The 27824-nt window shown below is 39.5% G+C and overlaps 3 protein-coding genes and 1 long non-coding RNA gene across 17 annotated transcripts in view; 2 read left to right on the top strand and 2 right to left on the bottom strand.

The window, feature by feature from the left end:
- The first annotated feature begins 120 nt into the window (after positions 1-120).
- Positions 121-7763, top strand: LOC109112933 (kinesin-like protein KIF25). The gene is given in 14 exon segments (XM_042746568.1): positions 121-778; positions 1524-1589; positions 2240-2365; positions 2470-2660; positions 3554-3673; positions 3891-3930; positions 4027-4090; positions 4174-4252; positions 4374-4517; positions 4623-4799; positions 5729-5883; positions 6369-6593; positions 6791-6946; positions 7226-7763. Coding segments are annotated over 14 exon segments (1764 nt in total). The 5' UTR covers positions 121-709; the 3' UTR covers positions 7378-7763.
- LOC122140995 lies at positions 6528-7977 on the bottom strand. The gene is made up of 3 exons (XR_006157466.1): positions 7845-7977; positions 7194-7362; positions 6528-6620 (listed from the first exon to the last, which is right to left on the bottom strand). It is a non-coding gene; the product is annotated as an uncharacterized LOC122140995 (long non-coding RNA).
- Positions 7978-8026: 49 nt separating this feature from the next.
- LOC109112651 (heme-binding protein 2-like) lies at positions 8027-11020 on the top strand. Of its 2 annotated transcripts, none has more exons than XM_042746566.1 (5): positions 8027-8171; positions 8820-8907; positions 9139-9274; positions 9720-9900; positions 10460-11020. In XM_042746566.1, exons 2-5 carry the CDS (start codon positions 8833-8835, stop codon positions 10638-10640), a joined length of 573 nt encoding a protein of 190 aa, XP_042602500.1. In that variant the 5' UTR covers positions 8027-8171; positions 8820-8832; the 3' UTR covers positions 10641-11020. The 2 variants fall into 2 exon arrangements, with proteins under 2 accessions (XP_042602500.1, XP_042602501.1); XM_042746567.1 differs by lacking the exon at positions 8027-8171 and adding an exon at positions 8197-8267.
- A 3253-nt stretch (positions 11021-14273) lies between these two features.
- Positions 14274-27824, bottom strand: part of LOC109112652 (NHS-like protein 1) — an 87583-nt gene continuing 74032 nt past the window's right edge. For 8 of the 13 annotated variants that reach the window (XM_042746703.1, XM_042746710.1, XM_042746713.1 and 5 more), the window contains exons 4-9: positions 26748-26940; positions 25492-25623; positions 20774-23941; positions 19130-19256; positions 17804-17842; positions 14274-16240 (exon numbers count right to left, since the gene is read on the bottom strand). In XM_042746703.1, the coding sequence (XP_042602637.1) occupies positions 15616-16240; positions 17804-17842; positions 19130-19256; positions 20774-23941; positions 25492-25623; positions 26748-26940 (4284 nt within the window). In that variant the 3' untranslated portion in view covers positions 14274-15615. The remainder of the gene's footprint in view (positions 16241-17803; positions 17843-19129; positions 19257-20773; positions 23942-25491; positions 25624-26747; positions 26941-27824) is intronic. The other 5 variants (XM_042746705.1, XM_042746704.1, XM_042746714.1 and 2 more) reach the window with 3 other exon arrangements.

The raw sequence follows: 27824 nt of genomic DNA, 5'->3' as shown, positions 1-27824 counted from the left end.
TTTTACCTAAAAACGCTAATGCACATTTTCCAAATCTGTACTATCATGCTTTTTGCATGTATTTCTAATATAAAATAACATGGTTATTTAGCAAATCTTAGCATTTTGTCATTCATGATACTATATTTTTTCGATGGTCAGTAAAATATATATTAACCTCATAAAATGTTGCCGTTAGCAGCTGTTTAAACCAGTTTACATTAGTTGTTTTTTTTTCTTTCCAGTTTACATTAATTGTAAACTGAATTTAAACGGCTGTGATATAACACTCAACCTTAGCCTCATACCTCATGTCACCTTACTGTGAGAGACAATTAACAAAGTAACCAGTAGAGGGCGCCAAATCTCAATGGAGCTGATGACAATCTCTTCATCGGCCTGTTGTTGAGTCTCAGATCAGTGAGTGTTGTACAGATGTGCTTGTTGTCATGAAGTCTAAAGGGTTTAAACCCAGTCAAAAGGCACATAAGACGCCCACATTGTTAATAAATGCACAGACAGTATCACGCTGTGCTCAAAGCAACGAAACAATATATGAAATGTTAAATATAGATCAGAAAGCACCGAACAGGACGACGCCAAATGGGCTAGTGTGCGCAGGCAGGTAATCGGATTACACCTCTGAGAAACCACGCACGAGCTCATCATGTACTGTCTCTACTGAACAATAAATTCTTCATTTAACGCCCTGTTCTAACTCTCATTCACAATGTCGCTCTTTATCAATCGAGACCAGATTTTTGCACATCAAGTCCATCTTCTAGAGCATAAACTACGGGTGAGTTTCCTCTTATATTGTCTGAATGTCAAAGAACAGGTGTGCTGGTAAATAACCTAATCTGTTTGTGTCGCCTGCATTTGATTTACAGATATGTCTACTGTCGTTATGATTTATTGCTATATTATTTGTTTGAGCCGATAATAATTTTAGAAATACCTAAGTTACTAGACCTCTAGGCCTATGACCTCCATATTCGTTTTGTTTTTGTTTAAAGCCACGCACAAAAAGCAATGTTATTATACAGTAGAGTATTTTGGTAATATGATATTCTTTGGCGTGCATTTGAATACTATGTAAATACCCTGGTATATGAATAGGGTAATTATTCAGTACCATGGTCTATAGGCCTATATCAAAATACTATAGTATTATCATCTCATACCATTATTGTTCCATGGTATATCCGCCATAATTGTTTGTATTTTCTTAAGGGATGGCTGTGTTTCAAAATCTAAAGAGAGCTGCTAACCTAGGATAGACAGCCTTTTATGTTTTGTAGGCTCATTTGAACGACTTATGATGCCCAGATGTGTTGTCTAGGTAGGCAACTTACTATGATTTTAAGACACAGCCACAGGTGTGTCAGGTACGCCAGCGGCTAGAGTTTGACTGATAATCAGTTGAATTTTGTAATTTATTTTTGTATCATTTTATTTAAAAAACCTTTGTACTATTACATATATTCTGTATAGTTACATACTTAAATGTAAAAATAAGGCCCTCTCTTTCTTTCTTCTTCCAGAGTAAAGAGGAGCGTATTTTGGAGTTGGAAACCGAGAACACTCTCCTTCATTTGAGACTCGCTGAGGTATGGATGACGCAAATCCTATGTGAAATGCATCAAACTCCACTAATGGGGTTCGACCCTCCGTCGCAGTTAAGAGTTTGACCTGCCAGATGGTTTCACTGCAAGATAAGTGGCTTGCAGACAGGCGACAGGTGCTCGTCAGTCTCACCTAATTTACGCACGTGCTTAATATCTATGTATGAAGTACAGACCAGAAATATACCTTTGGTTGCAGATCCACGTATAAAAATATTAGATTTGAAGTAGATTTGAGTGCAATCCAAATACCATGGTGTATAAATATGATACTTTTGTATTATGATAAAAAGATAATTTTATTCAGTTAGATGCATTAAATCAATCAAAAATCAGCTTTCCCATTACAAGAATAAAATAGATTTTTAAATATATATTAAAATAGAGAAAAAGTCCTTTTAATTCGTAATAATGTTTCACAATATTACTGTTTTTACAGTATTTTTGATAAAATAAATACAGCCTTTAAAAATAGTAATAACAAATCTTAGACTCCAGACTTTATATTGGTAGTGTGTATCAAAATACCATAGAATTACCATCTCCACAATGTTTTTTGTAAGGTGAAAAAACAATGTATATGCTCTGATCAATTTGTATTTGTTCCCCATTGATCTTTCCTTAACCTTTTCAAGTGTCTGGGTAAACTCTGCCATGAGAGGGAGGAGGAAATCCATGTCCAGAGACAGAAACATCAGCAGCAGAGGAAAGTGCAGAAGTCCACACACGCAGCTCTCTCCAAACTTCTGTCTGAAGTTCAGGTGATGGCAAAAACACTGCTTCGAAACAAGTCCTACACTTCAAATGCTCTGAAATGCAATGTTTTGCAAATCCAGCATCATCATGTGCTCCGTGTTGCTCTCAGATGCTGAAACAGGACTTGAGGGATGTTTTTGCCATCTACGTGGGGTTTGCTAAAGAGCTGGAGGAACAAAGCAAGCAGCTGTTTGAATGTGTGGGCACTGCCAGAAATGCTATTCAGGATTTCCAAAGTGATGACCTTCAGAGTGAGTGTGAACTCAAATACCAGTATATCCGTAATGTCTATGAATATTTGTGTCTCTAAATACACTTAATGAGTCTCATTCTTTAATTACGTGCACATACACTTATATTCAATCAAACGGCATGTCACACGATGGCCTGGATTACGAACCTCAACTCTGAACCTCCATCTCCCCTTCTATTTAATCTTCTGCTCTCTTCTGATCACTACCATTATTGTTTCCAGTGATGTTTGGCGGAATTAATTTAATATTAACTTACATTTTGACACACATTTACTTCACCTGGCACTATTAACTATCAACAATATTTGCAAACATTGTATTTGTATGAAAAAAGTATACAAACCTAGAATTTATTAAACCAGTCACAGTTTAGTTTGTGATTTTTAACATTAAAAAATAATAAGTGCAAACAAAGATTTATTAACTAGCATCTTTTGAGTATCTTGTTTGTTACTATTAAATGTTGGGCTGTTATTAAATATATATACTTTTTTCTGACCATTAGTCATCCAGTGGTCACAGAGATGTAGGTAACCTTCGATTTAAGCGGTCTGTTCTAAGCGGTCACTAGAACTAAGTTGCATGAAGATAATTTAGTGTTCATTTTATGTCAAAAAGTGTCTAAATTTTGACGTCTAAACTTGTTTTAGTTTGTAGACGTTGTTTAGTTTGTAATTAGTCTGTATGTTTGCACCAGTTTGTCCCTTTTTATGCCTACTTGTGGACGATTGGAGACATAATCGCATTGCTCAATCACTTCACTTTTGTTGTATAGTCAAGTCATTAAACTTTCTGGCTGCAATGTCCCATGGATTAGTGGTTTCTATATGTTAACTCAATTGATCCTGCACTGCTTTGCGCATTCATATGTTAATGTACACAAATAGATAGTTGTGAAGATTTTTTTTCCCGACTCTGTAAGTATTTAGGATGATTCAGTTAAACTAAAAATAAAACTCATTTCTCTCTGTAGGAGCTGAGGGGGAATATCAGAGTTCACTGCAGGGTGCGTCCAATTCTACACTTTGATCACATCCAAGGATCACCCACAACCAACAGGTAATTTAATCTAAATAAATATCGAATGAATAGTGGTAGATTAATGCATATTAAATTAATACAAATTTTTAATTTACAAAATTGAAATCCATTCTAATTTAGTAAATTAATAATAAATTGTGATTCAATTTAAATGAAAATATTTCATACAGAAACCACTAGCTTTGGGAATGCTGTATGTCTTGTAAGTGTACTAAATCTCATTTTCCTTTTTAAGATCTTCATCATGTGAAGCAGTAGTGCAGGCGATCAATGATGTGAGTGAATTGATTGTTTGTAGTGTTTATGGGATCTATAAAATTGTAATGGCCACGTATTACACTCTACACTCTCTGACAACCCGTGTTTTGCAGGACTCTGTTTTTGTGAACGGCGCCAAAACCTCAAGTCCTGTAATGAACTAAATATTTGAGTTTATTTGAGATAAAATGTCAACATTTAAGATGGGAGCTTTGGTGGTGGATAATTTAGCATGTGTCTTTGATTTTTCTTTTTGATTTGCAGAGTACATGGTCCAGAAGACAGCCAAGAGACTGTGTTTGATGAGGTGAAACCCCTTTTAACATCTCTACTTGATGGGTAAGTGTCCTATTTAATACAACCAAGTTTAAATATTCCCTATTACTTTTAGGGAAGATACTGTGATGAAATGAGTAAGTATATAATGTTTATATACAAAAAGATCTCTTCTTCATATCAGGTATAATGTATGTATCATGGCATATGGCCAGACAGGCAGTGGAAAGACACACACAATGATTGGCTCCCGGTCTGAGGATCCCACAGCTGCAGTGCAGGACTCTCAACAGGGCATCATTCCAAAAGCAGCCAATGAGCTATTCAAGTAAGCCTCGGCTCACTTCTCTCAGAGCACAGTTAAAATCACTACACGTTTCACTTATCTACAATATCACAACATCAAGTCTGTCTGTACTGATAAATGTTCCAGGCTTATCTCTGAGAAGCCAGCGGACAGTCATACAGTGGAGATGTCAGTGGTGGAGGTCTATAATAATGAAGTTCTGGACCTGCTGGCCAGAGATGAAGATGGGGCAACAGTTGGGGTAAAGAGAGAGGTCATCACCACCTGCACAGGCACCAGTGAGGTGCCCTGCCTAACATATGAGTGAGTCACAGAAGTCAGCATGAAGATACAACATATCCCACATTTAAACAGTTTTACAAAATGCAGTGGTCAGTGCAAATAATAAAGTGCCACTAACTATATAATTATGTATAAGATAACAAAATAAGTGATCAATTTTCAAGGTTTCAGTTTGTTAACATTAGTTAATGCATTAGGAATCATAAACTAACAACTATTTTTAAAGCCTTTATTAATCTAAGGTATACATATATACTTGTTTACTGCAGGGTTATTATAGTTAAATACAACTAAAACTAAAAACTTTTTTTTTTCATTTAGTTTAACATGAAGTACTTAAGTAACTGAAAGATAATGTATAAAAAAATTAAGCATAAAAATTAATAAAAACTCTACAGACATAAAAAAATGAAAACTAAAACATTGCAAAATTACTAAAACTTCAACTGAAATTAAAATAAAAACAAAATTCTAAAAAACTAGTTCTGAATATTAATAAAAACTATTATAGAATCTCAATTATACTAAAATAACACTTGTTCATTGTTAATTCATGTTTGTTCATAATACAATAATTATACATTCTGTAAATGTATAGGTATATGTAGAAAATAACCACTTTTACACAGATTTACCACATTAACAACTTTCAAAAGGGAAGAGAGTATGCTTTCCGTATATATTGTTGTTGATGTCAAAGCATTTTTTCTATTCAGCTTATGTCATGTTAATAAATTTGCATTATTAATTGATCTATGCAGTTTGTGGTAATTTTAATAAATACTCCCTTTTATGTGATATATTAACAGTTTTGTTACTGTTTAGATATTTTTGGGTGCATTAATGCATGTGTGGGTTGCATTTACTGTAAGTTTGAGCTTTTGCTTCATGCACACATGACTGTCACGGGTTTGCATGTGTTTGACTTGACTTGCGTGTGTGTGTGTCAGGTTGGTGCGGAGCTCTGCGGAGGTAATGCAGCTGATCAATTCTGTGTTAAAACTAAGATCTCACAGTCCCACCCTGGTGCACATGGACTCCTCCAGATCTCATTTCATCGTTACTCTCACAGTCAGCTCCAAAAGCCCAGATGCACTGGCTCTAGGTATGATATACAGTGTTTCTTCAAGAGTGCCAGTCCCCAACTCATAGGTTTTGAAGCTGTAATGTTCCCTTAAGCCATACGCCACTATCTGCAGCACACACGGTTATGGCTGTTAAGTGAGACAGAGCATATTATCTGAAGACGCACACACAAACAGTCATTCAAACGGCTCCATTTTCTCACACACCTACTGGATAAGTTATCTTCACATACACACACACTTTCTTGCTACTTTAAAAAGAGAGCCCAACCAATGCTCATTTTAGAGGTTTCTCAATATAGCACTGAAAGACCTTTTAAAGGTTGCGATTGGATTCAGGTGTGTAACATCACAGACATATGGGCAGAAGACATATAAATATTTAATAAAATGTATGGAATGGGACAAATCATAATGCTCAATATGGTCTCTGTAGTCCCGTCCCTTAAGTTAAGAGCTAATCACCTTTTTTTTTTTTTAAAAGTGTAATTTATGCACGTTGCAGCTCGTCGTCTGCAGAATGCCAGACAGGACCTCCAGCGGGTGTCTCAGAAGGAGTGGTGGAGCCCACGCTGCAGCAGGGCTGCTTCCTCACGCACGTCTAGCCCCGCCTCCTCACCGTGCCACTCCCCCTGCCACTCACCATGCCCCTCCCCCCGTCCCGGCATCACACAGCCCCCCATCAAAACCAAGCTGCAGTTGGTGGACCTGGCTGGGAGCGAGTGTGTTGGTAAGAGGATGCAATGTTGGGCTTCATCTGTCAAAGACATCATGAGAACCATTTTACAGTCAAATAAAACACAATAACCATATTCAGTCATAAGGTTTATGGAGTGTTAAATCTCAGGTCAGATTTAATTCAAGCACTGCAAGTGCAAATGAAGATGTGAATAGTGTTTCAGCGCTGATGTTTTGGGATGTGTTTAGGGATGTCAGGTGTGACCGGTGCCGCTCTGTGGGAAAGCTCCTGTATAAACCGCAGTCTCTCGGCTTTGTCTGATGTTCTGGGAGCTCTAGTCGAAAGACGACCTCACGTACCCTACCGCAACAGCAAACTAACACATCTACTACAGAACGCCATAGGTGAGAGCAGATCTACTGTGAAACACCACTATTTTACACATGATGACTGTGAAACACTTGTTCCCAAGTCTTAAAAATTCTGTCTTCATCCGTCCATCCAGAAAATATGGTTAAAGACAAGCCAGAGAGTTTCCTTTGCTTTTATTTGAACCACAGTTAAAACCTGTTCAACCAGTCAGGTTCTAACATGTCACTTTAAAAGTGTCATAGATGAGGCCTACCTACATTCTTTCCTCCGAAGCCTCACCTGACCATCCTTATGTCTTTTCCTATCCACAGGAGGGGATGCCACGCTTCTGATAATGCTGTGCGTATCTCCCACTCAACGCTTCCTTGCCGAATCTCTTCAGTCCCTGGGGTTCGGTGCCCGAGCCAGACAGGTTCAGAGAGAGCCCTCACGTAGGAAAAACACGGCTCTGAAGATGAAGTAACCAACAGGGAGATCCATTTAATAGCAGCTTGTGTGTTTTTATTTGTATGAATTTTGGTCACAGGTTTATGGTGCTCAGGTCATGTTGAAAGTCGCAGTGCTTTGTAAGAACACTTTAGAGTTAAATGTATGTTGATATCATAGTTAATGCTTATTAATGATTCAATATTGTATTTTTTTGGACAAGTTACACACAATCTCTTGCACACTGGAGATGTTCCTCTGACAAAATGTTTACAGGTTTTTATGTCTAGTGTGAGTGGAATATTTCGGATTATGTGTGTCTGCAATTAACCATTAGTTTGTACTAAAGTATTGATGTGATGATGAAAAATGTATGACTTTTAAATAAAATTTGTTTGCAACCTGACTCTAGTTGACCTTATTTACTGCAAAGTAACTTAACACCTTTCCAATATTTTCCTATTTATGAATGTTCAAAAATGCTTTAGATTTAATAAAACTTACAGTAAATCATGTACATCCGCTATTTTCTTTCAAATATTTTGTCCCATTGTTGCAAAGGGCACTGATGTAATTTTTCTTCCGCAGAGTAGTGTAGAGTTGCTGGGTCGTGCCCTTCTTTATTTACATATTCGTCACAACCAATCGGAGCCTTCTCATGCGTGATGTAACATTAAAACACGGAAGTGTCAGTGTAAGGGTTACTTAAGACTTGTTACATAGCGTCCGTAACTGCATCTTCTTTATCTCGAAGTTATAACACGCCTGTCTGTGACAGTATATAAGCTACTGCGCTTCGCTGAGCTTTGGGTCTTCATTCACGGCGGACAGGTGAGTTTATTTACCACTGCAATTTCAGAAATTTAGTGTATAAAATAGTTTAGTGTATAAAATATTTGTTTTTGGGTCTTCATTCACGGCGGACAGGTGAGTTTATTTACTACTGCAATTTCAGAAATTTAGTGTACAGTTTTTGGCAACATTTGGAAATACGTCGCCAATATTTATCAGTGTGCACTTTTTATTAAGTCGTGAATGAGGCAAAAACAATCGCAATAGTGTGTACTTTACGTCAGTATGGCGAGGTATTTACTGCTTACAGCATGTTAAAACTTATACTAACTGATTTAAGTTGTATTGACATTTAATTATTACTTAGAATAGTTCATACATATTGATAGCCTTGTCATAATCATGTTAATATGGGCAGAGTAGGCTACTATAAAATCCATTTTACGTCCAAACTTACTGGACTACAAGTTCCCACTCAATGTTGTATGGAAAAATAAATATCTCCCAATTTTCCCACGTCCTTTATACAAATGTATAAAGATATGTTAGGTTAAAATATGAAGTCATTACAAAGATTCATCTGGTGACTGTCGGGTGTGGAGCTTCATTCTGATGTAGTGCCATTTCTAAATTGTATTTTGTCTAAATTGATTGCAACTCTGTTATTATATTTTTAATTTTGAACAGCATTACAGTAAAGATGCTTAAAGCCATTGGTCAAACTTTTTTTTCTTCTGGACTCCAGCACCCAAAATTCACTGCTCAACAGAGTAAGGTTAGTGTGTACATGTGATTTTGCCAGAAACCTTCCAGACTTTACTGCAGACTTTGGATTTGTTAATATTTACTTATTGCTTATTAGCAGAACTAATGCTTAAGTTTTTTTTTTTATTTTGTATGTGGTCTGCTCATGTCTAGTTTAAAGCAGCCCTTGTTTTTTTGTGGTTGGATGTTGTTTAATGGCTCAAATGTTTCCAGTCATATTTGATGAATAAATGCTTTTCAGGGTGAAGACTATGAGGTCCGCACTTACCACACAACAAACTGGGTCAGCACAGCTGTGACTGGCATGGAGCAGGACCCGGCCTTTAGCACAGGCTTCAGAAGACTCTTCAAATACATTCAGGGGAATAATGAGAAGAGTAAGTGGTCATGTTCCTGCAGAGGACTAGAAAGACAGTTTTTCTGTACTAGACATTCAAGATTAGTACTTTCAGCCATTATTGCCATATTTTGGGCCTTTATGACATTTTCATTACATAACACATATACAATGGAAAATAGCATATGCATATGGGTGAGAAATCTCATGTTATGTGTAAATTAAGGTTTTCTGTGAGCTACATTGACTGCAGTGAATCACTTATGGATATGCTTTTATAATAATAAAAAGCATGTGACAGGTCGTGTTCCCACAAAGTAAACTGTTAATGATTCACCAGATGACAATCTACCTGCAAAATATCAGATATTTTTCTGCAAATATTTCAGACACTTAGAACAATGCATGTTTCCGCACCTTTTAATTAGTGAACCACCTTTGATATAGGCTTTATTTGAGTGCTCTTCCTGTACGTCATGTATCAGAGTGTAAGGTGGAGATGACGGCACCAGTGAGCTGTCTGATTGAGCCTGGTGCTGGACCCGCTTGTGAAAGCACCTTCACTGTATCCTTCTACATCCCTGAGGAACATCAGGCTGACCCACCCAAACCCACTGATTCAGATGTTTTCATCGACAACAGAAAAGAGGTCACGGTTTTTGTGAGGTATGTTTATAATGAGGGCTTTCAAATTGCATTAAATGACAATAAGAACATTTAGAATTTTGAAAAAAACAAACAAACATCTATTTTAAGTAAATGGTGCTTAATTTTTTATTAAACAATGCAGTTTCCCTAAAAATATTAAGCAGCACAACTTTTCAACATTGATAATAAAAAAAAAAAAATATTGCCACAAAATCAGCACACTACAATGATTTCTGAAGCATCACGTGACACTAAAGACTGAAGGGATGACTGCTGAAAATTCAGCTTCACCATCACAGGAAAAAATATATATTTTATATGTAATATATGTATTTAAAATGTTAATATTTTACAATATTACTGTTTTTACTGTATTTATTTGATCAAATAAATGCAGTCTTACTAAGCATAAGAGAATTATTTTAAAACATTAAAACTTATTACTCTAAACTTTTGAATGGCAATTTATTTTTCAGGTCAAACTGAGTATCTTGGAAAAACTACATTACTATATTCTCTAGTTTAAAATAATACTGTTGTCATAGCTTCATGTTAGCTTGGCCTGGTTTTTTTGCAGGACCTATGGAGGCTTTGCTAACAGTGAGAGCAGCCGTGCTGAGCTTCTGAAACTGATAGAGAGCCTCAAGAGGGATGGGATGAAATTCAAGGAGGCTCCGTTCTACAGAGCAGGATATGACAGCCCCTTCAAACTGACCAACCGCAGGAATGAAGTGTGGCTGATCAAAGATGAGGAATAAAAGTTCCAAGGATTAAATGGTCATGCATTATGATGTGAATGAAGGAAGAGAGCAATTTATTTGTTTGAATTTAACAATAGTTATTGTGCAGATGCTTTGTTTACTATGTACTGCATGTGCCTGAATGTTTTTATACGAGAATTTAACACTACCAATTGTATACCTGACCAATATTTTACAGCAACAGTTTTAGGTACTGACAGTTAACTGTGAAATTATACAAAAAGAATGTTGAAATAAGTTCTAAGAAGCTGTCAGACTGACACATTGCCTAAATCTCACTGTTTGCAATGTCACTAATAATGTCTCAAAGCACTTACGATCAAGTACTGCATGACTTGACTGAATTTAACTAAACTGAATTTAAAATGTTGTGAAATGTGTATAATGCCATCTGTATTTACAATTTGAGCAGTTTATATTGCACTGAATCTTGAATCGAATCATTTAAAGGGTAAAATAATATTGTATTAACTTGTATTTTGTCATTTTGGTACACATTTTTAAACACGGCCATCTAGTGGTTAAAAAATAAATAAAACTGAGGTTGTTTGGCTCTGCTGGCATGAATGAATAGTATTATGCTGCCACACGTGAGACTGCCGTTTCAGGACCACAGTCCTCCTAGGACCTAGGAGTTTTTTTTTCTTAATGTACATTTATAGCTTTATATACTATTCAATTCTGTATTTGTATCATCAGTTCTAAGGAATACTTTACGCACATTTAAGAAATGATCTTAGTAACAACATTTTATAAATGAGACCAGGTCTCCGCTGATGGCGTAGAATTGGCTGTCACAAAAACTGGGGTCCTAGAAGTGAAGTCCTGAAACTGGATTATACTACCGCAGTGATCTGTATCTCAGCAGAATAGGCGTTTCTGGTGTAACAACTGGTGATTTTCCAAAAGTTTGCCTCTTTAAAAGCTCCATGGTCTATATTTTCTCATTAGTGATCATAACAAGCTTTTTAGGTCCATGCTACGTTTCTCCGTGTACGTGACTTGACTCACACAGGCGAATGATATAAGCAAGTTCCTACAAAACCCATCCCGAAAGTTCTGAAATATTATAAACCATTATTGTTTATGTATTTTTACATGTATCAGGGAAAGTAAAAACATGGTTTGGATGTTTTTTTCCACTCTCTTTATATATATATATATATATATATATATATATATATATATATATATATATATATATATATATATATATATATATATATTTATAGCCTATACGCACATACATACATATACAGGTGCATCTCTCTTTTTTTTTTAACATTTCAATAAGTGAAACTTTCATATATTCTAGATTCATAACATGTAAATTAAAACATTTTAAAATATTTATTTTTTTTAATTTTGATGATTAGAACTTACATCTCATGAAAGTCAAAAATCCAGTATCTCAAAATATTAGAATATTTCCTAAGATCAATAATAATAATAAAATTGCAAAACAGAAAAGTTCAAGTTCTTTATAGTATGTTCATTTATGCACTCAATACTTGGTTGGGCTCCTTCAGCACAAACTCCAGCATCAGTGAGGTGTGGCATGGAAGCGATCACTGAGGCACTGTTGATCCTACAGCTCGTCTGTATTGTTGGATCGACCGTTTCTCATCTTTCTCTTGAAAACATCCCATAGATTACATATGGGGTTCAGGTCAGGCACGTTGGCTGGCCAGTCAAGCACAGTAATATCATGGTAAAAACCACTTGGAAGTGGTTTTGGCACTGTGGGCAAGTGCTAAGTCCTGCTGGAAAAGGAAATCAGCATCTCCATAAAGCTTGTCAGCAGATGGAAGTATAAAGTGCTCATTGTAGACAGCTGCATTGACTTTGGACTTGATAAAACACAGTGGACCAACACCAGCAGACGTCAATGCACACCAAATCATCACTGACTTGGATTCTGTGCGTCTCCAGTCTTCCTCCAGACTCAGGGGCCTCATTTATAAAATGTTGCGTATAAATAAACCGTCCTAAATTTGTTATAAGATCATTTCCTCAAAAGTGCGATTCAGAGAAAACCAGTGTGTGCACGTCTCTCTTCCAGATGTGACATGTATAAATCGCAAATGATCTTGAAATTGTGCGCAGCTGACTGGTGTCAGATCTCCGCCTTGTAAACGCATTCTCTATGCGTGAGAATGACGAGCACAAAGAAAAAAGAAAAAAAACTTTACCGAGTTCACCCAAAAATGAAAATTAGCCTGTGCTTTACTCACCCTCAAAGCATCCTAGGTGTATGTGACGTTCTTCTTTCATGCGAATCCAATCGGAGTTACATTTTAAATTGTCCTGGCTCCTCCAAAGCTTTTAGTGGGGCTAAGCGGGTGATGGTTGTCAACAGTTCAGAAGACGTGAAATAAAGTGTGCATCCATAATAAAACGTCCATCGCGGCTCCAGGGGGTGAATAAAGGCCTGGTGGCCTCCTGTAGCGAATCCATGCATTTTTGTAAGATAATATCCATATTTCAAACGTAAACTTTTCTATAACTTCTGCCATCATATTTCAAACGTAATAATCTTCTATCACTTCTGCCATATGTAATACGGAAGGCTTTCCGGCGGATGATGTAATACGCTGGCATGTGTGATTAGTGATGGAGACTAAACAAAACAAAACGCCAGTCACAAATTAGAAGCACAAAACGAGCATTTGTAAAGAAAAATGTAGGAGCATTTCGATATACGCCTAAGCCAAGAGGAGACTGGTTTTCCTTTACTAAAGTAAGGAAACATTGTTTCCTTTGCTCCTTCATATCTCAGAGGCGCGCGCACGACGCCCTACTCATTAGCCTGCATGTCTTCCGCACAGTTAGCAGAAGTGAGAAAAAAAGTGTTTATTACATTTGAAATATGGATATTTATCTTACAAAAATGCATGATTTACATTATTCACCCCCTGGAGGCGTGTGAGGCATGTTTTATTACAATGTGCACACTTTATTTCAACTTTAAACTGTTGACAACCAATGCCCGCTTAGCCCCATTGTGAAAGGCATGGAGGGGCCAGGATATTTTTAAATATACCTCCGACTGGATTCATCTGAAAGAAGAAAGTCACATACACCTAAGGTGCTTTGAGGGTGAGTAAAACACGGGCTAATTTTCATTTTTTGGTGAACTAACCCTTTATTAATATAATTTGAATATATTACAAAAACATTATTGCACGACATAGGACTATTCTTATAGGCTACACAGACAAACAGTTAGAGATGCATTTGTGCAATTTTTTATTTTACACATTAGTAGTAAATCAAAGCCCCATCCACACGGAGACATGTTTAGCTGTATACGCATACATTTTGTATTGTATAGGCATTTCGTCCACACGGATCAGGCGTTTTGGGAGAGTGAAACCGATATTTTTTTGAACCGGGTCCCAGAGTGGATAAATTTGAAAATGCCCTCTGTCGTGATAGAACCTCTAAAGATCAGATTGGTCCAGGTCACTGTATCGAGCTTTAAATGATGGTCAGTAGGACAGAAAGTGGGGTTGATGACCCTGCAAAGCCTCTGGAGTTGATGTACGGCTGTGGGTGCTAATGAGATTGTGGTTTGGGCTGGCGGCTGACAGGTGGCAGTGAATCAAAGACAGAGACAAGACAGATGGGCAATTTTTAAATATCACCATGTTTTATTACAGAGACATACTCTAGAGGGTTAGCAGCTTGCTTCCTCTTTTCCATCGTTCTTTTTCTGATCTGTGTTTCCATCAGTAGAATGGGTTAAGGAACAGAAGTTCTATGACCGGTGAATCTGAATTTAAAGACCACAAATGTGTATGAGGTCCCATCTGATCACACCTCATTCACCTCCCTCTTAAAAAGCACACCCCCAGATACAGTATCCAACCACATTCTGGCTATTCTAAAATAAATACTCTACAAAAGGAAGCCATTCCTAGCAAAGGTTTCTAAAAATGTACAAATTCTTCAAAAATAAGATCAGGTGTTACTTAACATTTCTGTAGGTATATACATACATTTTTTTTAAAACTGCACAAGAAAAGAAAACGCTTGACAGGTAAACAGGAGGATTAGTGATTAAGCGATTACTTTCGCTAGATGTTGACAGAACAGAACTCAGACTGAAAAATACCCTCACATTTCAGCAAGTTAAGAGTGTCGCATTCGGTTCTTTAAAGTAAACCGGTCATTTGTTTCAAGTAAGATAGAATTATTTTTTTAAAATAACCAACACAGACACAATGCTTTTTAAATGACAAATAAAAGACGATGAACAGTGCAAACCTACACATCAAAAACCAAACATAACTGCTTCCACAAACAAGCCTTCGTCACTCTAATCCCAATTCCTTTTTCATTCCAGACGCTTCCGTTGGTACAAACCGTATGGAAACATACCCACTTGTAGGAATCGGTCGGTGTGCTATTTATCTTGGTCTTTGAAGACCGGCGTACTCAAGCGGTAAGGCGCTGACAGAGCTGCCTCGCTGAAGTTTGAGATGTGACGCACCACAAAATATCCATCAACTTGAACTACTACAGCCAAAACAAGTAGTCACATAGTAATTCCTTCATTACAACTTTCGTTAACTGCTTCACCAAAAAAACAACAAAAAAACCCCACACAAATCTGATTGATACTGCTTAAAAATGGAAATAAAAAGCTGAACAACATAAGAGAAGTAATTGCTAAGCTTTGGAAATATAAGTCTAGTATTGCCACTGAAAGCAGAGTTCTCTCTGAAAAGAAGGTCAGATTGGGTTGGATTGGTTACTTTTTTTTCTGAAGAGCTACAGATACAGCAGTATCTTGTCTACTGCTTGAGCTGACTGCTTGATCTTAGCCCGCACTACAACATCAGACAGTGCTGCCTGGATTAGCGGGCGGCAAGACCTTTTAGAGTTCAGTCTCTCCTGGTCTTCTGCCCTCAGCCAAGCTCAGGTGCCGAGAAGACGTTCTGCCTTTGCCAAGGAGCCGTTTGGTATCCTAACTGCTGTTCTGCTCACATAAAGTACTGTTGGAGTCCTGAGAGATGGGAAGGGGCGTGTTTGATGGAGGAACAGGGCATGGGTCTTCACAGTCAGTGAGTTCCCCATCCCTCTCGCAAATAACAGTCATGGGGCTGCTGAGGATCCGGCTGCGGGCGTTATACTTGCTGCTGGCAGCGGAGGGCGGTGTGCGAGATCGGCCGTACTTCGGACCGATTAATGATGGGGACGTTGAAAACATTCCCTCGTTGCGTGCCCAGTCCTCGGGCGTCCTCTTGTTCCGGCTTGGTGAAGAGCAGGGGCTCTCGCCTGTTGGAGATGCTGGATCGAATGAGGAGTCGAGAGAGCGAGTTCTCTGAAAGCGTGGGTCGGTGCTGCGCAGCATCTCTGCAGCAGACATGCGGAAGCTGGTCTCGGAGCGACTGCCTTTTTTCAACAGGAGGGCCTTGAAGGTGTCACTGCTTGTTGCGGATTTGCGCAGGCTGCGCTGGATGGAGCTTGTTTGCCGTGGCAGAGAGGAAGTCAAGCCGGGGACCATTCCTGTAGGGGTGGCCGGTGGGGATAAAGGACCTCGTGAACGGTCCTCTTCGGATTCCTTGCGGCCAAGGACCTTCCGCTTCGACCTGGAGACAAAGATGAAGTAACGTCAGGTAAGTTGTTTTGCCAAGAGAAATAGGTAACACTTTATTTTAAGGTGTCCTTGTTACACGTTACATGTACTTACTATTATAATAACAATTATGCATAATTACATGTAAGTAACCCTAAACCAAACCCGCGGGTTGAAGCGACCCCAATACCAATAACGTGATATTTAGCCCCTAAAATGCAAATTTTACCAAGGCAACCCTGCCAAAAAATGTATATTTTAACCCCAGGATGCAATTTTTATCGGGGAACCTCCTGGAAACGTGATTGGGAGAGTTTTGGACTAGGTTTGAGAAGCAACTGGGCAGGATTTGTTGTGAAAACCTGGCAACCCTGATCCAAAAATCACATTCGATTTTTTGCACAGCCCTAACTGAAATGATGCATTTTAAATTCTAATATAATTCGAATTTTGAGAATATTTAAGTACAAAATTCAAATTTAGTTTTTCAGCCATTTTGACAGCCCTATTACACTGTAACAAGGACACCTCAAAATAAGGTGAAACCAAGACATAAAGCAATGAAAGCCAAAGAAGGGATGCACAATATCTCAATATCTGTCAACAGAATGCAACACTTAGTTCATCTTTAAATATATAATTTAGTAACACTGTTAAATGTAATTTTTAGCAAATCTGTAGCAATACTGTACATTTTAATGCTGTGATACCTAAATTCACTTCAGCAATTTAAACAACTGTTTTTTTTATAGTGTACAATTTTAATATAATCTCTTTTTAAATTATTTTTAAATTGTGCATCCCTAAACCAAAAGTAAAAAAAAATAGCTAGAGCTTATATTAGTCAGCAGTAGGCAGTAGAACATCAGTTCATTTAGTACAAACAAAAAAGTTGTTGGTTTGAAACTATTATTTAAAGACAAATCTATTGACAGAGCTGCCACTTAATGAAAATGCTTCACTTCAGTTAACAACTAATCTAACTACTCCTGAAGCTGAATGACTTGAATAAGATGAGTCAATTTTTGTGATTAATTTTTTCAGTCTTGATGAGCCTATCCCCTTCATTGATTTCTGTTCCACTTTCTCATTAAACCCAGCTAGCCCCCAGTAAACCAAAACTTCACTTCACTTGGAAAAGCTGGAATAACTTAATGTAGAATATAAATAGCAGGAGTGTGTGTGTGTGTGTTTAATACAAATTCAGTGCTTTAAAAGCCAAACCAAAGAGGAATACTGCAAGCGTTGCAACTTTATGGAAGTGCAGACATAATGGAAGCTTAATCAACAAAGCAAACTGGGCAAAATGCCCAGCATCATTTTAACCTGGAAGGCTGTTCATTCACCCAACCAGTAGGGGGACCTTGGGTCAATGAACACTAGCATGTGTTCCCAGGATCAAATCAAATTCATTAGCATGGCATAACTGCTGCAGATTAGAGAGCGTGGGATTATCTGCGGGATGGAGCAGAAATTCATCCCAAATCTGAGATGCGCTGGGAGATTATAGAGCTAATCCCACCCTAGCATCATCACGAGACGAACAGCCATCGGCTAATTACTTGCCAGACCGCACCTCATATGTTGGGGGGTGTTCATGTTCAACTGGTCCAGGCTGAACAAAAGAGAAGGAAAAGGAGGATGGAAGAGATCAGGGAAGACCAAGGATGAAGAGAACAACAGATATGACAGATAGTGGTAAAATCACAAGGGATGTGGAAGTAAGAGTTGAAAGTGTCAGATATACAATATCTAAAGACAATACCTAAAAATCCAAAATCCTGCTCAAACAAATCCTTTAAACAAGATAAATATAAAAAATGCATATATGCATGAATATCTCCTTAAATAAATAAATTTACTTGCGAAGCCAAATTGCATAAAGTGCAGAGATTATTCATGTGTTATCTTAAAACACCCTGATATATAAAAAAAAATTCAATTTTCATTTTAAGATTACAGCTGTAATAGGATTAATTTTTTTAACCAAAATTTATGCTTATCTTGTTTTAAGCTTGTTTATATATTTTGAAATGCTGAATGAATACCAGTTTTTTTGTTTGTAAAACACAGTAGGTCAAATCTTGTGATAAATGCTAAACACTGTGGTTGTAATCTATCTCTTGCTCCAGCTTTATTATTTGATTCATCTAAAGCTCAGTGCTTTGAGAGTGGCAGTGGGCAAACCGCAGGATTTACGGAGCACTTAGCATCTGGTGCTCTGTCACACTACATCTAAACTGGTCTTCCATTTCAAGGATATCTTTTGCTCTAATACCTGTGTGAGATTGCAGCGCTCCAGATCATAAGGAAGAGCAAAGCCGCACACACACACACACACACACACACACACACACACACACACACACACACACACACACACTGTAGCAGAGGAAACCAAATCCTCTCGAATGAAATTGTGTGACGTGCTGAAGAACTTCAAAAACCTGCCCATTACACGTGACTATGGCAAGCCTGCATACGTAATACGGCTGTGTGAACTGAAACACAACAACATAATGAATTTTAAATAATGCACCATTCGGTATGCATCAGAGCTGTGTTTTCATGTGAAGGACTGCAGTAAGGCTATGAGTGTTTTATGATGGAATTAGAAGAGAGTGCATGTTTCTCCAATACAGCCAAACTATATATAAGCATCCAGTGGGGTAATACTTCAGCCTCGGGCATTTTTTAATCTGACAGACAGAGACCACAGAAGCCATACTCTATACAGGCTGCTTTCCTTCCACGCTCCATCTTTGATGAATGTATCTGAGATTGGAGAGGACAGCCCGCTTTAAAATTATGAATGCGGTTTATGGGAGAAGGGAGGGATGGAGTGGAAAGGAAGTAGACCAGCCTGGAAAAGGGATCACAGTAAAGTATTCTGGGAATTTACCTGTGAATGGCAGCAAAGAGGTCCTCTGTGGTGCGGGGCCGTGTGGGGGTCACCATGTCCCCACAGCTGTCGCTGCTGATGCTGGGAGACTGAGTGACGTCCAACGTGCTGGACTCAAACACCTCACCTGGTAGAACATTCATATATTAAACTCATAATAATAATAATAATAATAATAATAATAATATTTTTTTAAATACATACATATAAATGTAGATACAATGAGAGAGAGACAGAGAGAGAAAGTTGTTGTAATTACAGTTATTTTATCGTAAAGTATTGCGCTTCCAACAGCAAGGTCAAAAGCGTTTAATATTTAAAAAAGCTTCTACCAAATACATAAATGTAATGTAAATGTGCTCTGATAATAACGAACTCAGCTGTCAAACCGATACAGTCTTGCTCATAAATACATGCCTTGCATTCTAGAACTTGATACTGTTATGTCAAAATGCATAGGCATGTTTGGACAAACTTGTCTAACTAAAACATTCAAAGAATGGAGAGGAAAATGTAGGCAGATGTAAAACTCTAGAGAGCTTGAACATAGATTATGCAAAATATAAGAAAAACAGTCAATCAAAAGCCTGCATGTCATGAAAGTACCAAGACACATCACACAGCCGTCACTATTCAAAGGACATGCACATACGCATCACACTGTTCAATTATAACATGTATGAAGGACTGTAAAAAGCTGTATGTTTAAAATTCTCTTACATTGTTATGGTCGTATCCACCTTTCCAGAGTTCAGTTGCTCTGCTCTCTTCTCATCTCACATCTGCACTTGCCTGAGCTGCTGAGGGTGATCTCACATTACGCGCTCTCTTCCCTAGATCTCCCTCCCTTTTCTCCTCCTATTCCCACTGTCAGCTCCACCCCCCGCCCCATCCCATTTAAAAGCTTTCCCCAGGGAATGCTGTCCCATTCTATCCTGACTGTGGCTAGAATTGTGAGTGTGGTCACTGTGACAATGATGATGTTGAAAGAGACGCACATATTCTCTTTAGCGGTAAATACCTAGAATAGTACTGATATGTAAGCTGCACACTTTCATTAAACTAAAAAAGTAAATTTAAGAGATGTCTGTGTGTAGCTACTCTTAATATAAATTAAATATTGAATAATTTATTAATATTATTATTCATTTACATTTGTCATGTCATGTAACATGCATGCAAAACATCTAGTGAGAGAATGAACAATAGAAGGATATAGAGGAACAGAGGAATCAAAAGTCAAAGGGACAGATGGTGGTGAGAGAGGAGGGGTGGCTGAATGAATATAGATTTGGGAAAAGACAGAGAGAGAAGTAAAAGTACTGAATCTGAAGGGCTGCTGCAGTGATGTCCCATTCTAAGCCCTGATTCACTTAAGGGTTGAGGTGTACAAATGCACTCATACACAAGTTCTTTTTTTCTTTACAATGGTGTTTTAATACAAGCTGCTAATGTGCTAATGTGTATCTCCTTGTTTCCATCATCTCTCTTTATGTAATTTAGAGCTTGAGATCACAATGTCACCCAATAGTGTCTCTGACTCTTTAAAAAGGCCAGAGTATTTAAAATTGTATGATTTTGTGACATCCAGTTTTATAAATGATGTCCAGCCCCACAGAGTAAAATTAGGAAAATCTAACTCACCACTTTCATCATCTTTAGAGCCAAAAGATCCTGTGCTGCTGGTTACATCTTCATCATCTCTTTCTTCATCCTCTGCTTCAGAGGTGTCCTTGTCTGCATCTAGAGTAATGGTAGCAGGAGTCTGGGAGAACTCCTGAGCTTCACCATTTGTGGGAGAAATGTCTCTTATCTCATCAGGAGGTGCAGAAATGTCAATGCCATCTTTCTCAGTTGCCTTTTCTTCCTGTTCTGGAACAGGTGTGGGGTCCAGATCTTCAGCTGTAGTCATAGAGATTTTATCATCATTCTGAGCACTCAGGAAATCACTGACATAATCCACTGAGGAAAAGGTCAGAGAAAACTTGGGCTTTTTGGAAATCAGCGGAGGCTTCTTCTTGGGTGTAGAGTTCTGTGGCATTTCCGCAGGTGATGAAAGGACAGTCTCAAGACCATCTACTTCAGCTGTGGCCTTAACCTCACCAAGATCTACAGAACCTTTTGTAAAGCAGGATGTCTCCTCAGAATGTGATATTACACAGTCAGGTTTTGCTTCAACATGGCTATCCTGGATGGAGAGTTTTTTCTCTGGAGATGATGGCCTTAAATTTGGAGGTATGCAAGGGATGCCCTGAGGAACTGTGGGATCCCCTGGTTTTTGAGGCTTCTCTGGTGATTGGGGTCTGGCTAACTGGCTAACTCCATTGTTTTCTGGCCGTTTTGCTGGCCGAAGCTGTACACTCTGCAGGGCCAAAGGGGTAATGAGAGGCATGCCAATCTTACTAAGCTCCTCTGAGTGAGGTGACACTAGTTTTCTTTCTAGGTTCACTGGTTTTAGGGCACCTTTAATTTCCTTTAAGCAAGCAGAGGAAGGTGTAGGCGGTGTCAAGCTGGGTTGATGTTGATTTATGGGTGGAGAATAAGCAGGCAATGGTGGAGGAGGTAGTGGAGGGCTAAAAGAACTATTGAAGCTTGACAAGACAGGGTCAGTCAACACTTCCGGAGGTGGAGGTGGGGGAAATTCAGGGGAGGAATTGATGTAAGGATGGCTCATGGATGCTTGTTGATGGTGGGTTGTGGGTAAAGGAGGTGGCGGAGGGGGAAATTTCTGGTCCATGGTGCTCACAGGCCCGGAGGACAGAACGGGAGAAGGAGAGGATGGATGATAAGGTACAATAGCAACAGGACCAGCTGGTAGAGGAGGTGGAGGAGGAATATTGTTCCTGTTGGAATCAGAGGTGTTGGAGGAAAGAGAAGTGGAAGACGACGATATGGATACAGATGAAAGCAGGGATGATTTTCTTTCAGGTACTCTGGGTTTGGGCTTGCCGGATGGGGACATGCATCTCATGAAGGAGGGAACAGGAGTGCCAGCTGTTGGAGTGTTGGATTGACTCGAGTATCCACTTGATGGTGAAGTCAACCGATGTACCCTATCCGGTGATGAGGTGCCTGTTTTAGGCTTCACAGACGTATCACTGCCTTCCTGGGCATGTGGAAGATTAGACTGGTTACAATTCTGTAGGCTTTTCCCATTTGCCATCTCAACCACTTGTCCAGCAGAAAGTGAACTGGTGCAAGGTGACCGTGTCTGATCCCCAGATGGACGAGGGTACTCCATGTAGTAGCCCCAGGAGTCTGCATAATCAGAACGGAGGCTACTAGTGTCACTATGAGAAGGTGTGACGTGACAAATGGAGTACACATGAGCCATCCCTGTAGCTGACACACCACTGCTGCCTCCACTGATGCTGCTCTGGCTCCTGGAACGAAGCATCCAGGGGTCCTCATAGTCACTACAAGGACTATGAGACGGTGAGGTGGAGGACCCTTTGGCTTTCAGCCCATTCTGAAGTGACTGTTGGAGCGTGGCAATCAATGACTCATTGAGAACCGAACCATTGTTAATATCTGACTGTCCAATACTAGCAGTGGGAGAGCTGGCTTTCTTAGGCTTTCGTCGTAGAGAGTCTGTGCGTGCTGGTGGAAGAGGTGGTTTCTTAGGCTTGCGTAGAGAAATGGATCGTGACAGCGACCGGTCACTGTACAAGCTGTTTTGGTCTTCTTGCTGACCCAGGCACTCGTACATACTGTGTCTTGCCGCTCTTCCTCCTATGCCATGACCATGGCCACTACCCTGGCTCCTTGACCTAAGGCCTGAATCGAGATGCATGGAAGTGTAGTAGCCATCATTGTCCATAGAGTAGAGCGAACTAGAGTCTGTACCTTTTGAGGAGCGTTCAAGGCTACTATAGAGATGATTTATGGGTGTTGAGCAGCTGGAAGATAGTGTCCTTCTGGGCAAGACATTCTCAGGAGTGTCATAAATCCATTGCTCATCTGAAGACAGTGTTCCTGCGGCAAGGGTGCTGTGGCTGTGCAAACTGCTATCGGACTGGCCAGTCTCACTGCAGGTATCCTTCATACCTGCGTCTGGTGTGTGTGATCCTGTGCCCACACTACTGGTGCTCTCACTGTTGACAGCTGAGACCATGCTAAGAGGTCTAGCTTTAGTGTACGGTAAGCCAGCAACTGAGCTCTGGCCAGGGCTTGACGTGGTGTGGAGTGCGATAACCTCAGCAGAACATGATAGAGTAGCATTAGGTATAAGGGAGGTTGAGTAGGCAGCATGTGGAGAAACTACACAGACTGCACCCGGGACAGATTCCCATGTACCTCTAACCTCCTGAGATTTTGGCCGTGCTTGGGTGCATACCCTGGGGGCATTCCTCATGTGCACCACAGTATCATCTACTTGTAATTTTCCAATCTGCTGAGTTGACTTTGCAGTGGAGTCTTCTTGCCTGAAAGGGGTGCTACTGTAAAGGGGCTCTGCGTTAAGAGAGACCCGTGCACCTCGTGGCAAGCTGTGAAAACGTTGGATATCATTGCCAAACTGTGGTGCCCTTACAACAACTGAATTTCCAGGGGAGCTCCCATCGGAAACTGAAGAGATGTTCGTGGCAGAGGTGGAGATGCCGGCCATCTGAGCAGCAATTCCTTGGCCCTTCTGAGCCCGTATTCTCCTCACAGAGGGTGGGACAATTTTCACATTCTCAGTCTGGCAGCCAGAATCTTTTGTTATAGATCGACGGAGAGTTGAATTCCCATTTATGACTCGCCCAAGTGTTGAATACTGTCCAGGGATAAACATGGACTGTGGCCGAAGCTCTCCTCCACGCCCTTTAGCCGCTGCAGAGAAAAACAGAAAAGAGACAATTATGACAAATACTACAGCGGCTTGTTTCTCTGTCTCTCTCCCCTCCATCTCTTTGTGACATCAGCTGCCAATCAGATTAACCCTCTCAATTGAGAGCTAATTAATTTGATTAGCTGCAGCCACATGTGGCATGTTGATGACTTCTGGAAACTTTGATTAAGACTGATATCTTAATGGCTGGTGCCAAATATGTTGTCCATTCGTGAGTGTCAATGAGAGTACTGTGTACACTAAATCAAGGATCTAAGGGGGACAGGCAGTACAGCACGCTTCCACACAAACCACACATATTTATGGGCTTATTCATATATGCATGCAGACACAATTTTAGAGTTTAGTTGAAAACCACAGGCGGTTAATGCATTATGCCTCCTGTTACCATACGCACACCGCAGAGTGCAACCTTGTACCTCCTTAACGTCACGCTCACTGTTAGCGAATAAATTACCAAACAAACATAATCATGATATTCTAAACCATTAGACAGAGACTTGTCTTAAAAGCATTTCTATCAGATCAACTTTAGTTTTAAACCAGGGATATGACACCGATGCATGAAGATAGTCCTTACCTCTGCATATATAAACAACAGAATGGAACTTAATGGAGATTTATTGTGCATCGCTATCAGAAAAAAAAAAAAAAATCTTTAAAGAGCTTGACACTCTATTTCTCCCCCACACCCATCTGTTCTGATAAAGAAGGTTGATTAAAAGCTTATCTACAAATAGAAAATACAAATAGTGATGCAGAATGCCCTTTCCACAATCCCCATAATCTTGCATGTGCGCAAACAGAAATGGCATTTTAACAGTATGCTAGTGTTATTGAATATGGATATGCATGAAATTTGCTCATAATACACACCCAACTATCATGACTATCTGCAATTTTCTTTCTTCTGTGTCGTTTTACCTCTCCCCTCCCCTCTATTACTTCTCTGATAAAATATGAAGTGTTTTGCCAGAAGAATCTGAATAGAGGATTATGCAGTGGCTTCAGTTGGCTGCAAAGCAAAATGTAGCATGCCTCCTCCAACAATGGCTCCAAAATCAGCTCTCACATACACTAACAGGAGGCAAACTAAACAGAATCAGGGACTGTGACCCAGGGGAGTGGTGGGAAATGGAATGCCGCTGGATGCAGCTGTTGGATGCTGAGATTATGTAACGGAGAGCGTCAAGAGTATGCATGCAAAGACTCATAATGAAAAGAGAAGTAAAACAAAATCCCCATTCAGGGCACTAAATTAGCAAATCAATACATGATTTGAGAGTAGACTTACTTGACAGATATTGTAAATAGGAATACATTTATTTTGGATAGAGAAAGGGCTCAGATTAGGATAATTCTAAGATTCTAAAATCAATGCAAAGAAAATGCACTGAGATAGGAATGAGGCACGGTCATGTCAAACTACATTAGATGGTCATGACAGCTACAGTACTACATGAAACTAAAGTAAATGGAAACAGGTGAGGCAGGAGCAGCAGCAGAGAGAGCTGGCAAAGCCATACCATACCTAGTTCCTGTTGGACGCTGTCAGGCACCCCTGAAATAGTCTTTCTCCGCTTAACCTTCTTGGGCCGGCGGACCAGAGTGTCAGTGTTTATTAGGGAGCGGCGGATGCTGGCCTGCCTGTCAAACGTCTCCCCTGGAGACCAGTTGACAAGGGCAGACAGGCAAAAGGGCCAGTTAGTAACATACATGCATCACACATGCAGCGCACACACACATACAGTTCCAGTACAACTTTCATGCAGAGCCACTCACATTCTGCATAAGCAAATGATGTGAAAACCAAAGACAAAGACAAAACTGCACACATATCTATACTCAATTATGTTCAAGTGTGTATGTGTCAAAAATGCATCTATGTTTAAGATTGGGTGGACAGTATACGCATGCAAACTGCATGCTCTGATCTGTTGTATACTAGGGGGAAATCTAGATTCAAATTCACACTTCAGATTCTATATGAAGAGGCAGCCCTTGTTTGAAATATAATATTAGAAACTGTATTTTAACTATAAAAGCACTTTTGTGCTGTAAGATGTGCTGTAGCGCTGCAAAAGCGAGGGAACTCCAGAGACTGGGCACTGTTGACTAAGCTTCAGCGCGCTGGGATGTCTGACTAAGTCACGGAGCTGACAGACTGAATTAGTGTGGGGGTGTGTATGTGTGTGTGTGCTTTAAAGTCTAATGCAGCTTCTTCCTGAGTCATAGTGAAGTTCAGATTTTTTTTTTGAAGGGATTGGAAATACAGAGCTTATTCTGTCTGAGGAAGAGACTATGTAGTAGGTGAGACTGTGTTCTTTTGGATAAGGTGTGTGTGTGTGTGTGTGTGTACTTCACAGCAATGAATTTGTGAGACTTAATGCTCAAACAGATAACTTTCAAAGGTCAAAAGAGATAGAGGAAATGACAGAACTGTTAATATGAGAATTGTTAATGCACTCATACACATTCATGTTCAATCTATCGAAATGGTTATGTATCCAGAACAGGCAGCAAGTAGTGTTAATGCATGCAGTGCTCAAATGTTAGGTACAGACAATAAGTTATTAGGAATTACAAATAAAATCCAGTAACAAATTCCAACCAAAGATTTTGGTTAGAGATCCACATGTAACAAATTTTGAGTGTAACAGACCAACTATATGAATTCTAGACTGACAAACACAAGGACTCTTCAGAGACACAACATGGAAGTGACATTTTTAATGTTTCTGCAGTGCTGGCTGCTTTGACTGACCGCTGATGGGATATATTTCTTACCTGTGACATTGATGGGGACAATATCTGTGAGAACGGCCTGAGCCTGCTGCCTCATCTTCTCTTCTGGAGTGGGCAGGGGCGGAGCTTTGGACCCTGACATTTGTCCATCAACCTCAACCCCCTCCACCTCCCCTTGACTCTGTGCTCTCATTTGGCAGGTGTCTTTCTCTTCCTCTCCTGAAGATGCTGTGGACTGGAAAAGAGGTGAAAATACAGTGAGTTTCATAACTGAAGAAAAGAATAAAGAAAGAGAGCTGAGTGAGGGAAAAAACCAGTGAGCTGTTAAAACGCTGTTCACGCAGTGTGATTCTGAAATGGGAACGCCGTTAGCAGCAGAGTTACAAGTGGACCATCTGAAGTTTCAATCTGGGCCTCCCTCAGCCTCCCTAACAAACCAACTGTAGCTAAATCACTGCAATACATTCAATTATCCATCCAGGTCACTAACAATAGTGCAAAACCTATTCACAGCTGCCTGAGGTCTTGTTTTATGTTTCAACATTTTATTACCTGTCCTGCCTCAGTCAGAGTGGAATGACTTTCAGTGAAAAATACTTCTAAAAGAATGCTGCTTCTACAAAAGCTGAGTTAACCTCAATCCTGTGTGCTGGGAAAGCAGGTCTAGGGTGGTAAAAAAGGTTAAAAGGGCATGGGATCCGTTAGGGAGGGCTAGGGGTAATAGGAAGACAAAAGGACCCCTGAATCTTTGCTTTTACAGGGTCTGACCTTTCCAGGGCCCCTGAACACAGTGTGCACATTATAAGTGATAAAGACGAGAGAATGAGGGCATGGGTAAGATGGTCATGCTATAAACAAAACTGCATTATTATTTCTTGCTAAAACTTTTATGATTGTCCAACTGAATTAATTTAGTTTAAGTCCTTTTCTTTCAAACCTGTCTTCAGTGCGCACAGGCTGAACAGCAGCTTTGTAGAACGAAAAATCTCAGTAAATAACACAAGCGCAGTTGTTGCTTTCTAACACATTCTGAGTAACAGTTTCATTAGAGTGTCAGTCTCCTGGGGTTCAGCTCTCATAATGGGGCCACACATGGCTGACAACATTAATGAAGCCAGC

Source organism: Cyprinus carpio, chromosome B20 (genome assembly GCF_018340385.1).
Source record: "Cyprinus carpio isolate SPL01 chromosome B20, ASM1834038v1, whole genome shotgun sequence".
Taxonomy (NCBI): Eukaryota; Metazoa; Chordata; class Actinopteri; order Cypriniformes; family Cyprinidae; genus Cyprinus; species Cyprinus carpio.
Note: the sequence above shows the minus strand (reverse complement) of the source record. Positions and strands in the feature narration are given on the sequence as shown.

Excerpts from the sequence above, each read along its gene's own strand:
- LOC109112651 (XM_042746566.1), top strand. The coding sequence starts at position 8,833 with ATGCTTAAAGCCATTGGTCAAACTTTTTTTTCTTCTGGACTCCAGCAC. Across the intron at positions 8,908-9,138 it reads TCACTGCTCAACAGAGTAAG|GGTGAAGACTATGAGGTCCG; the intron begins GTTAGTGTGTAC and ends AATGCTTTTCAG. Across the intron at positions 9,275-9,719 it reads TCAGGGGAATAATGAGAAGA|AGTGTAAGGTGGAGATGACG; the intron begins GTAAGTGGTCAT and ends GTCATGTATCAG.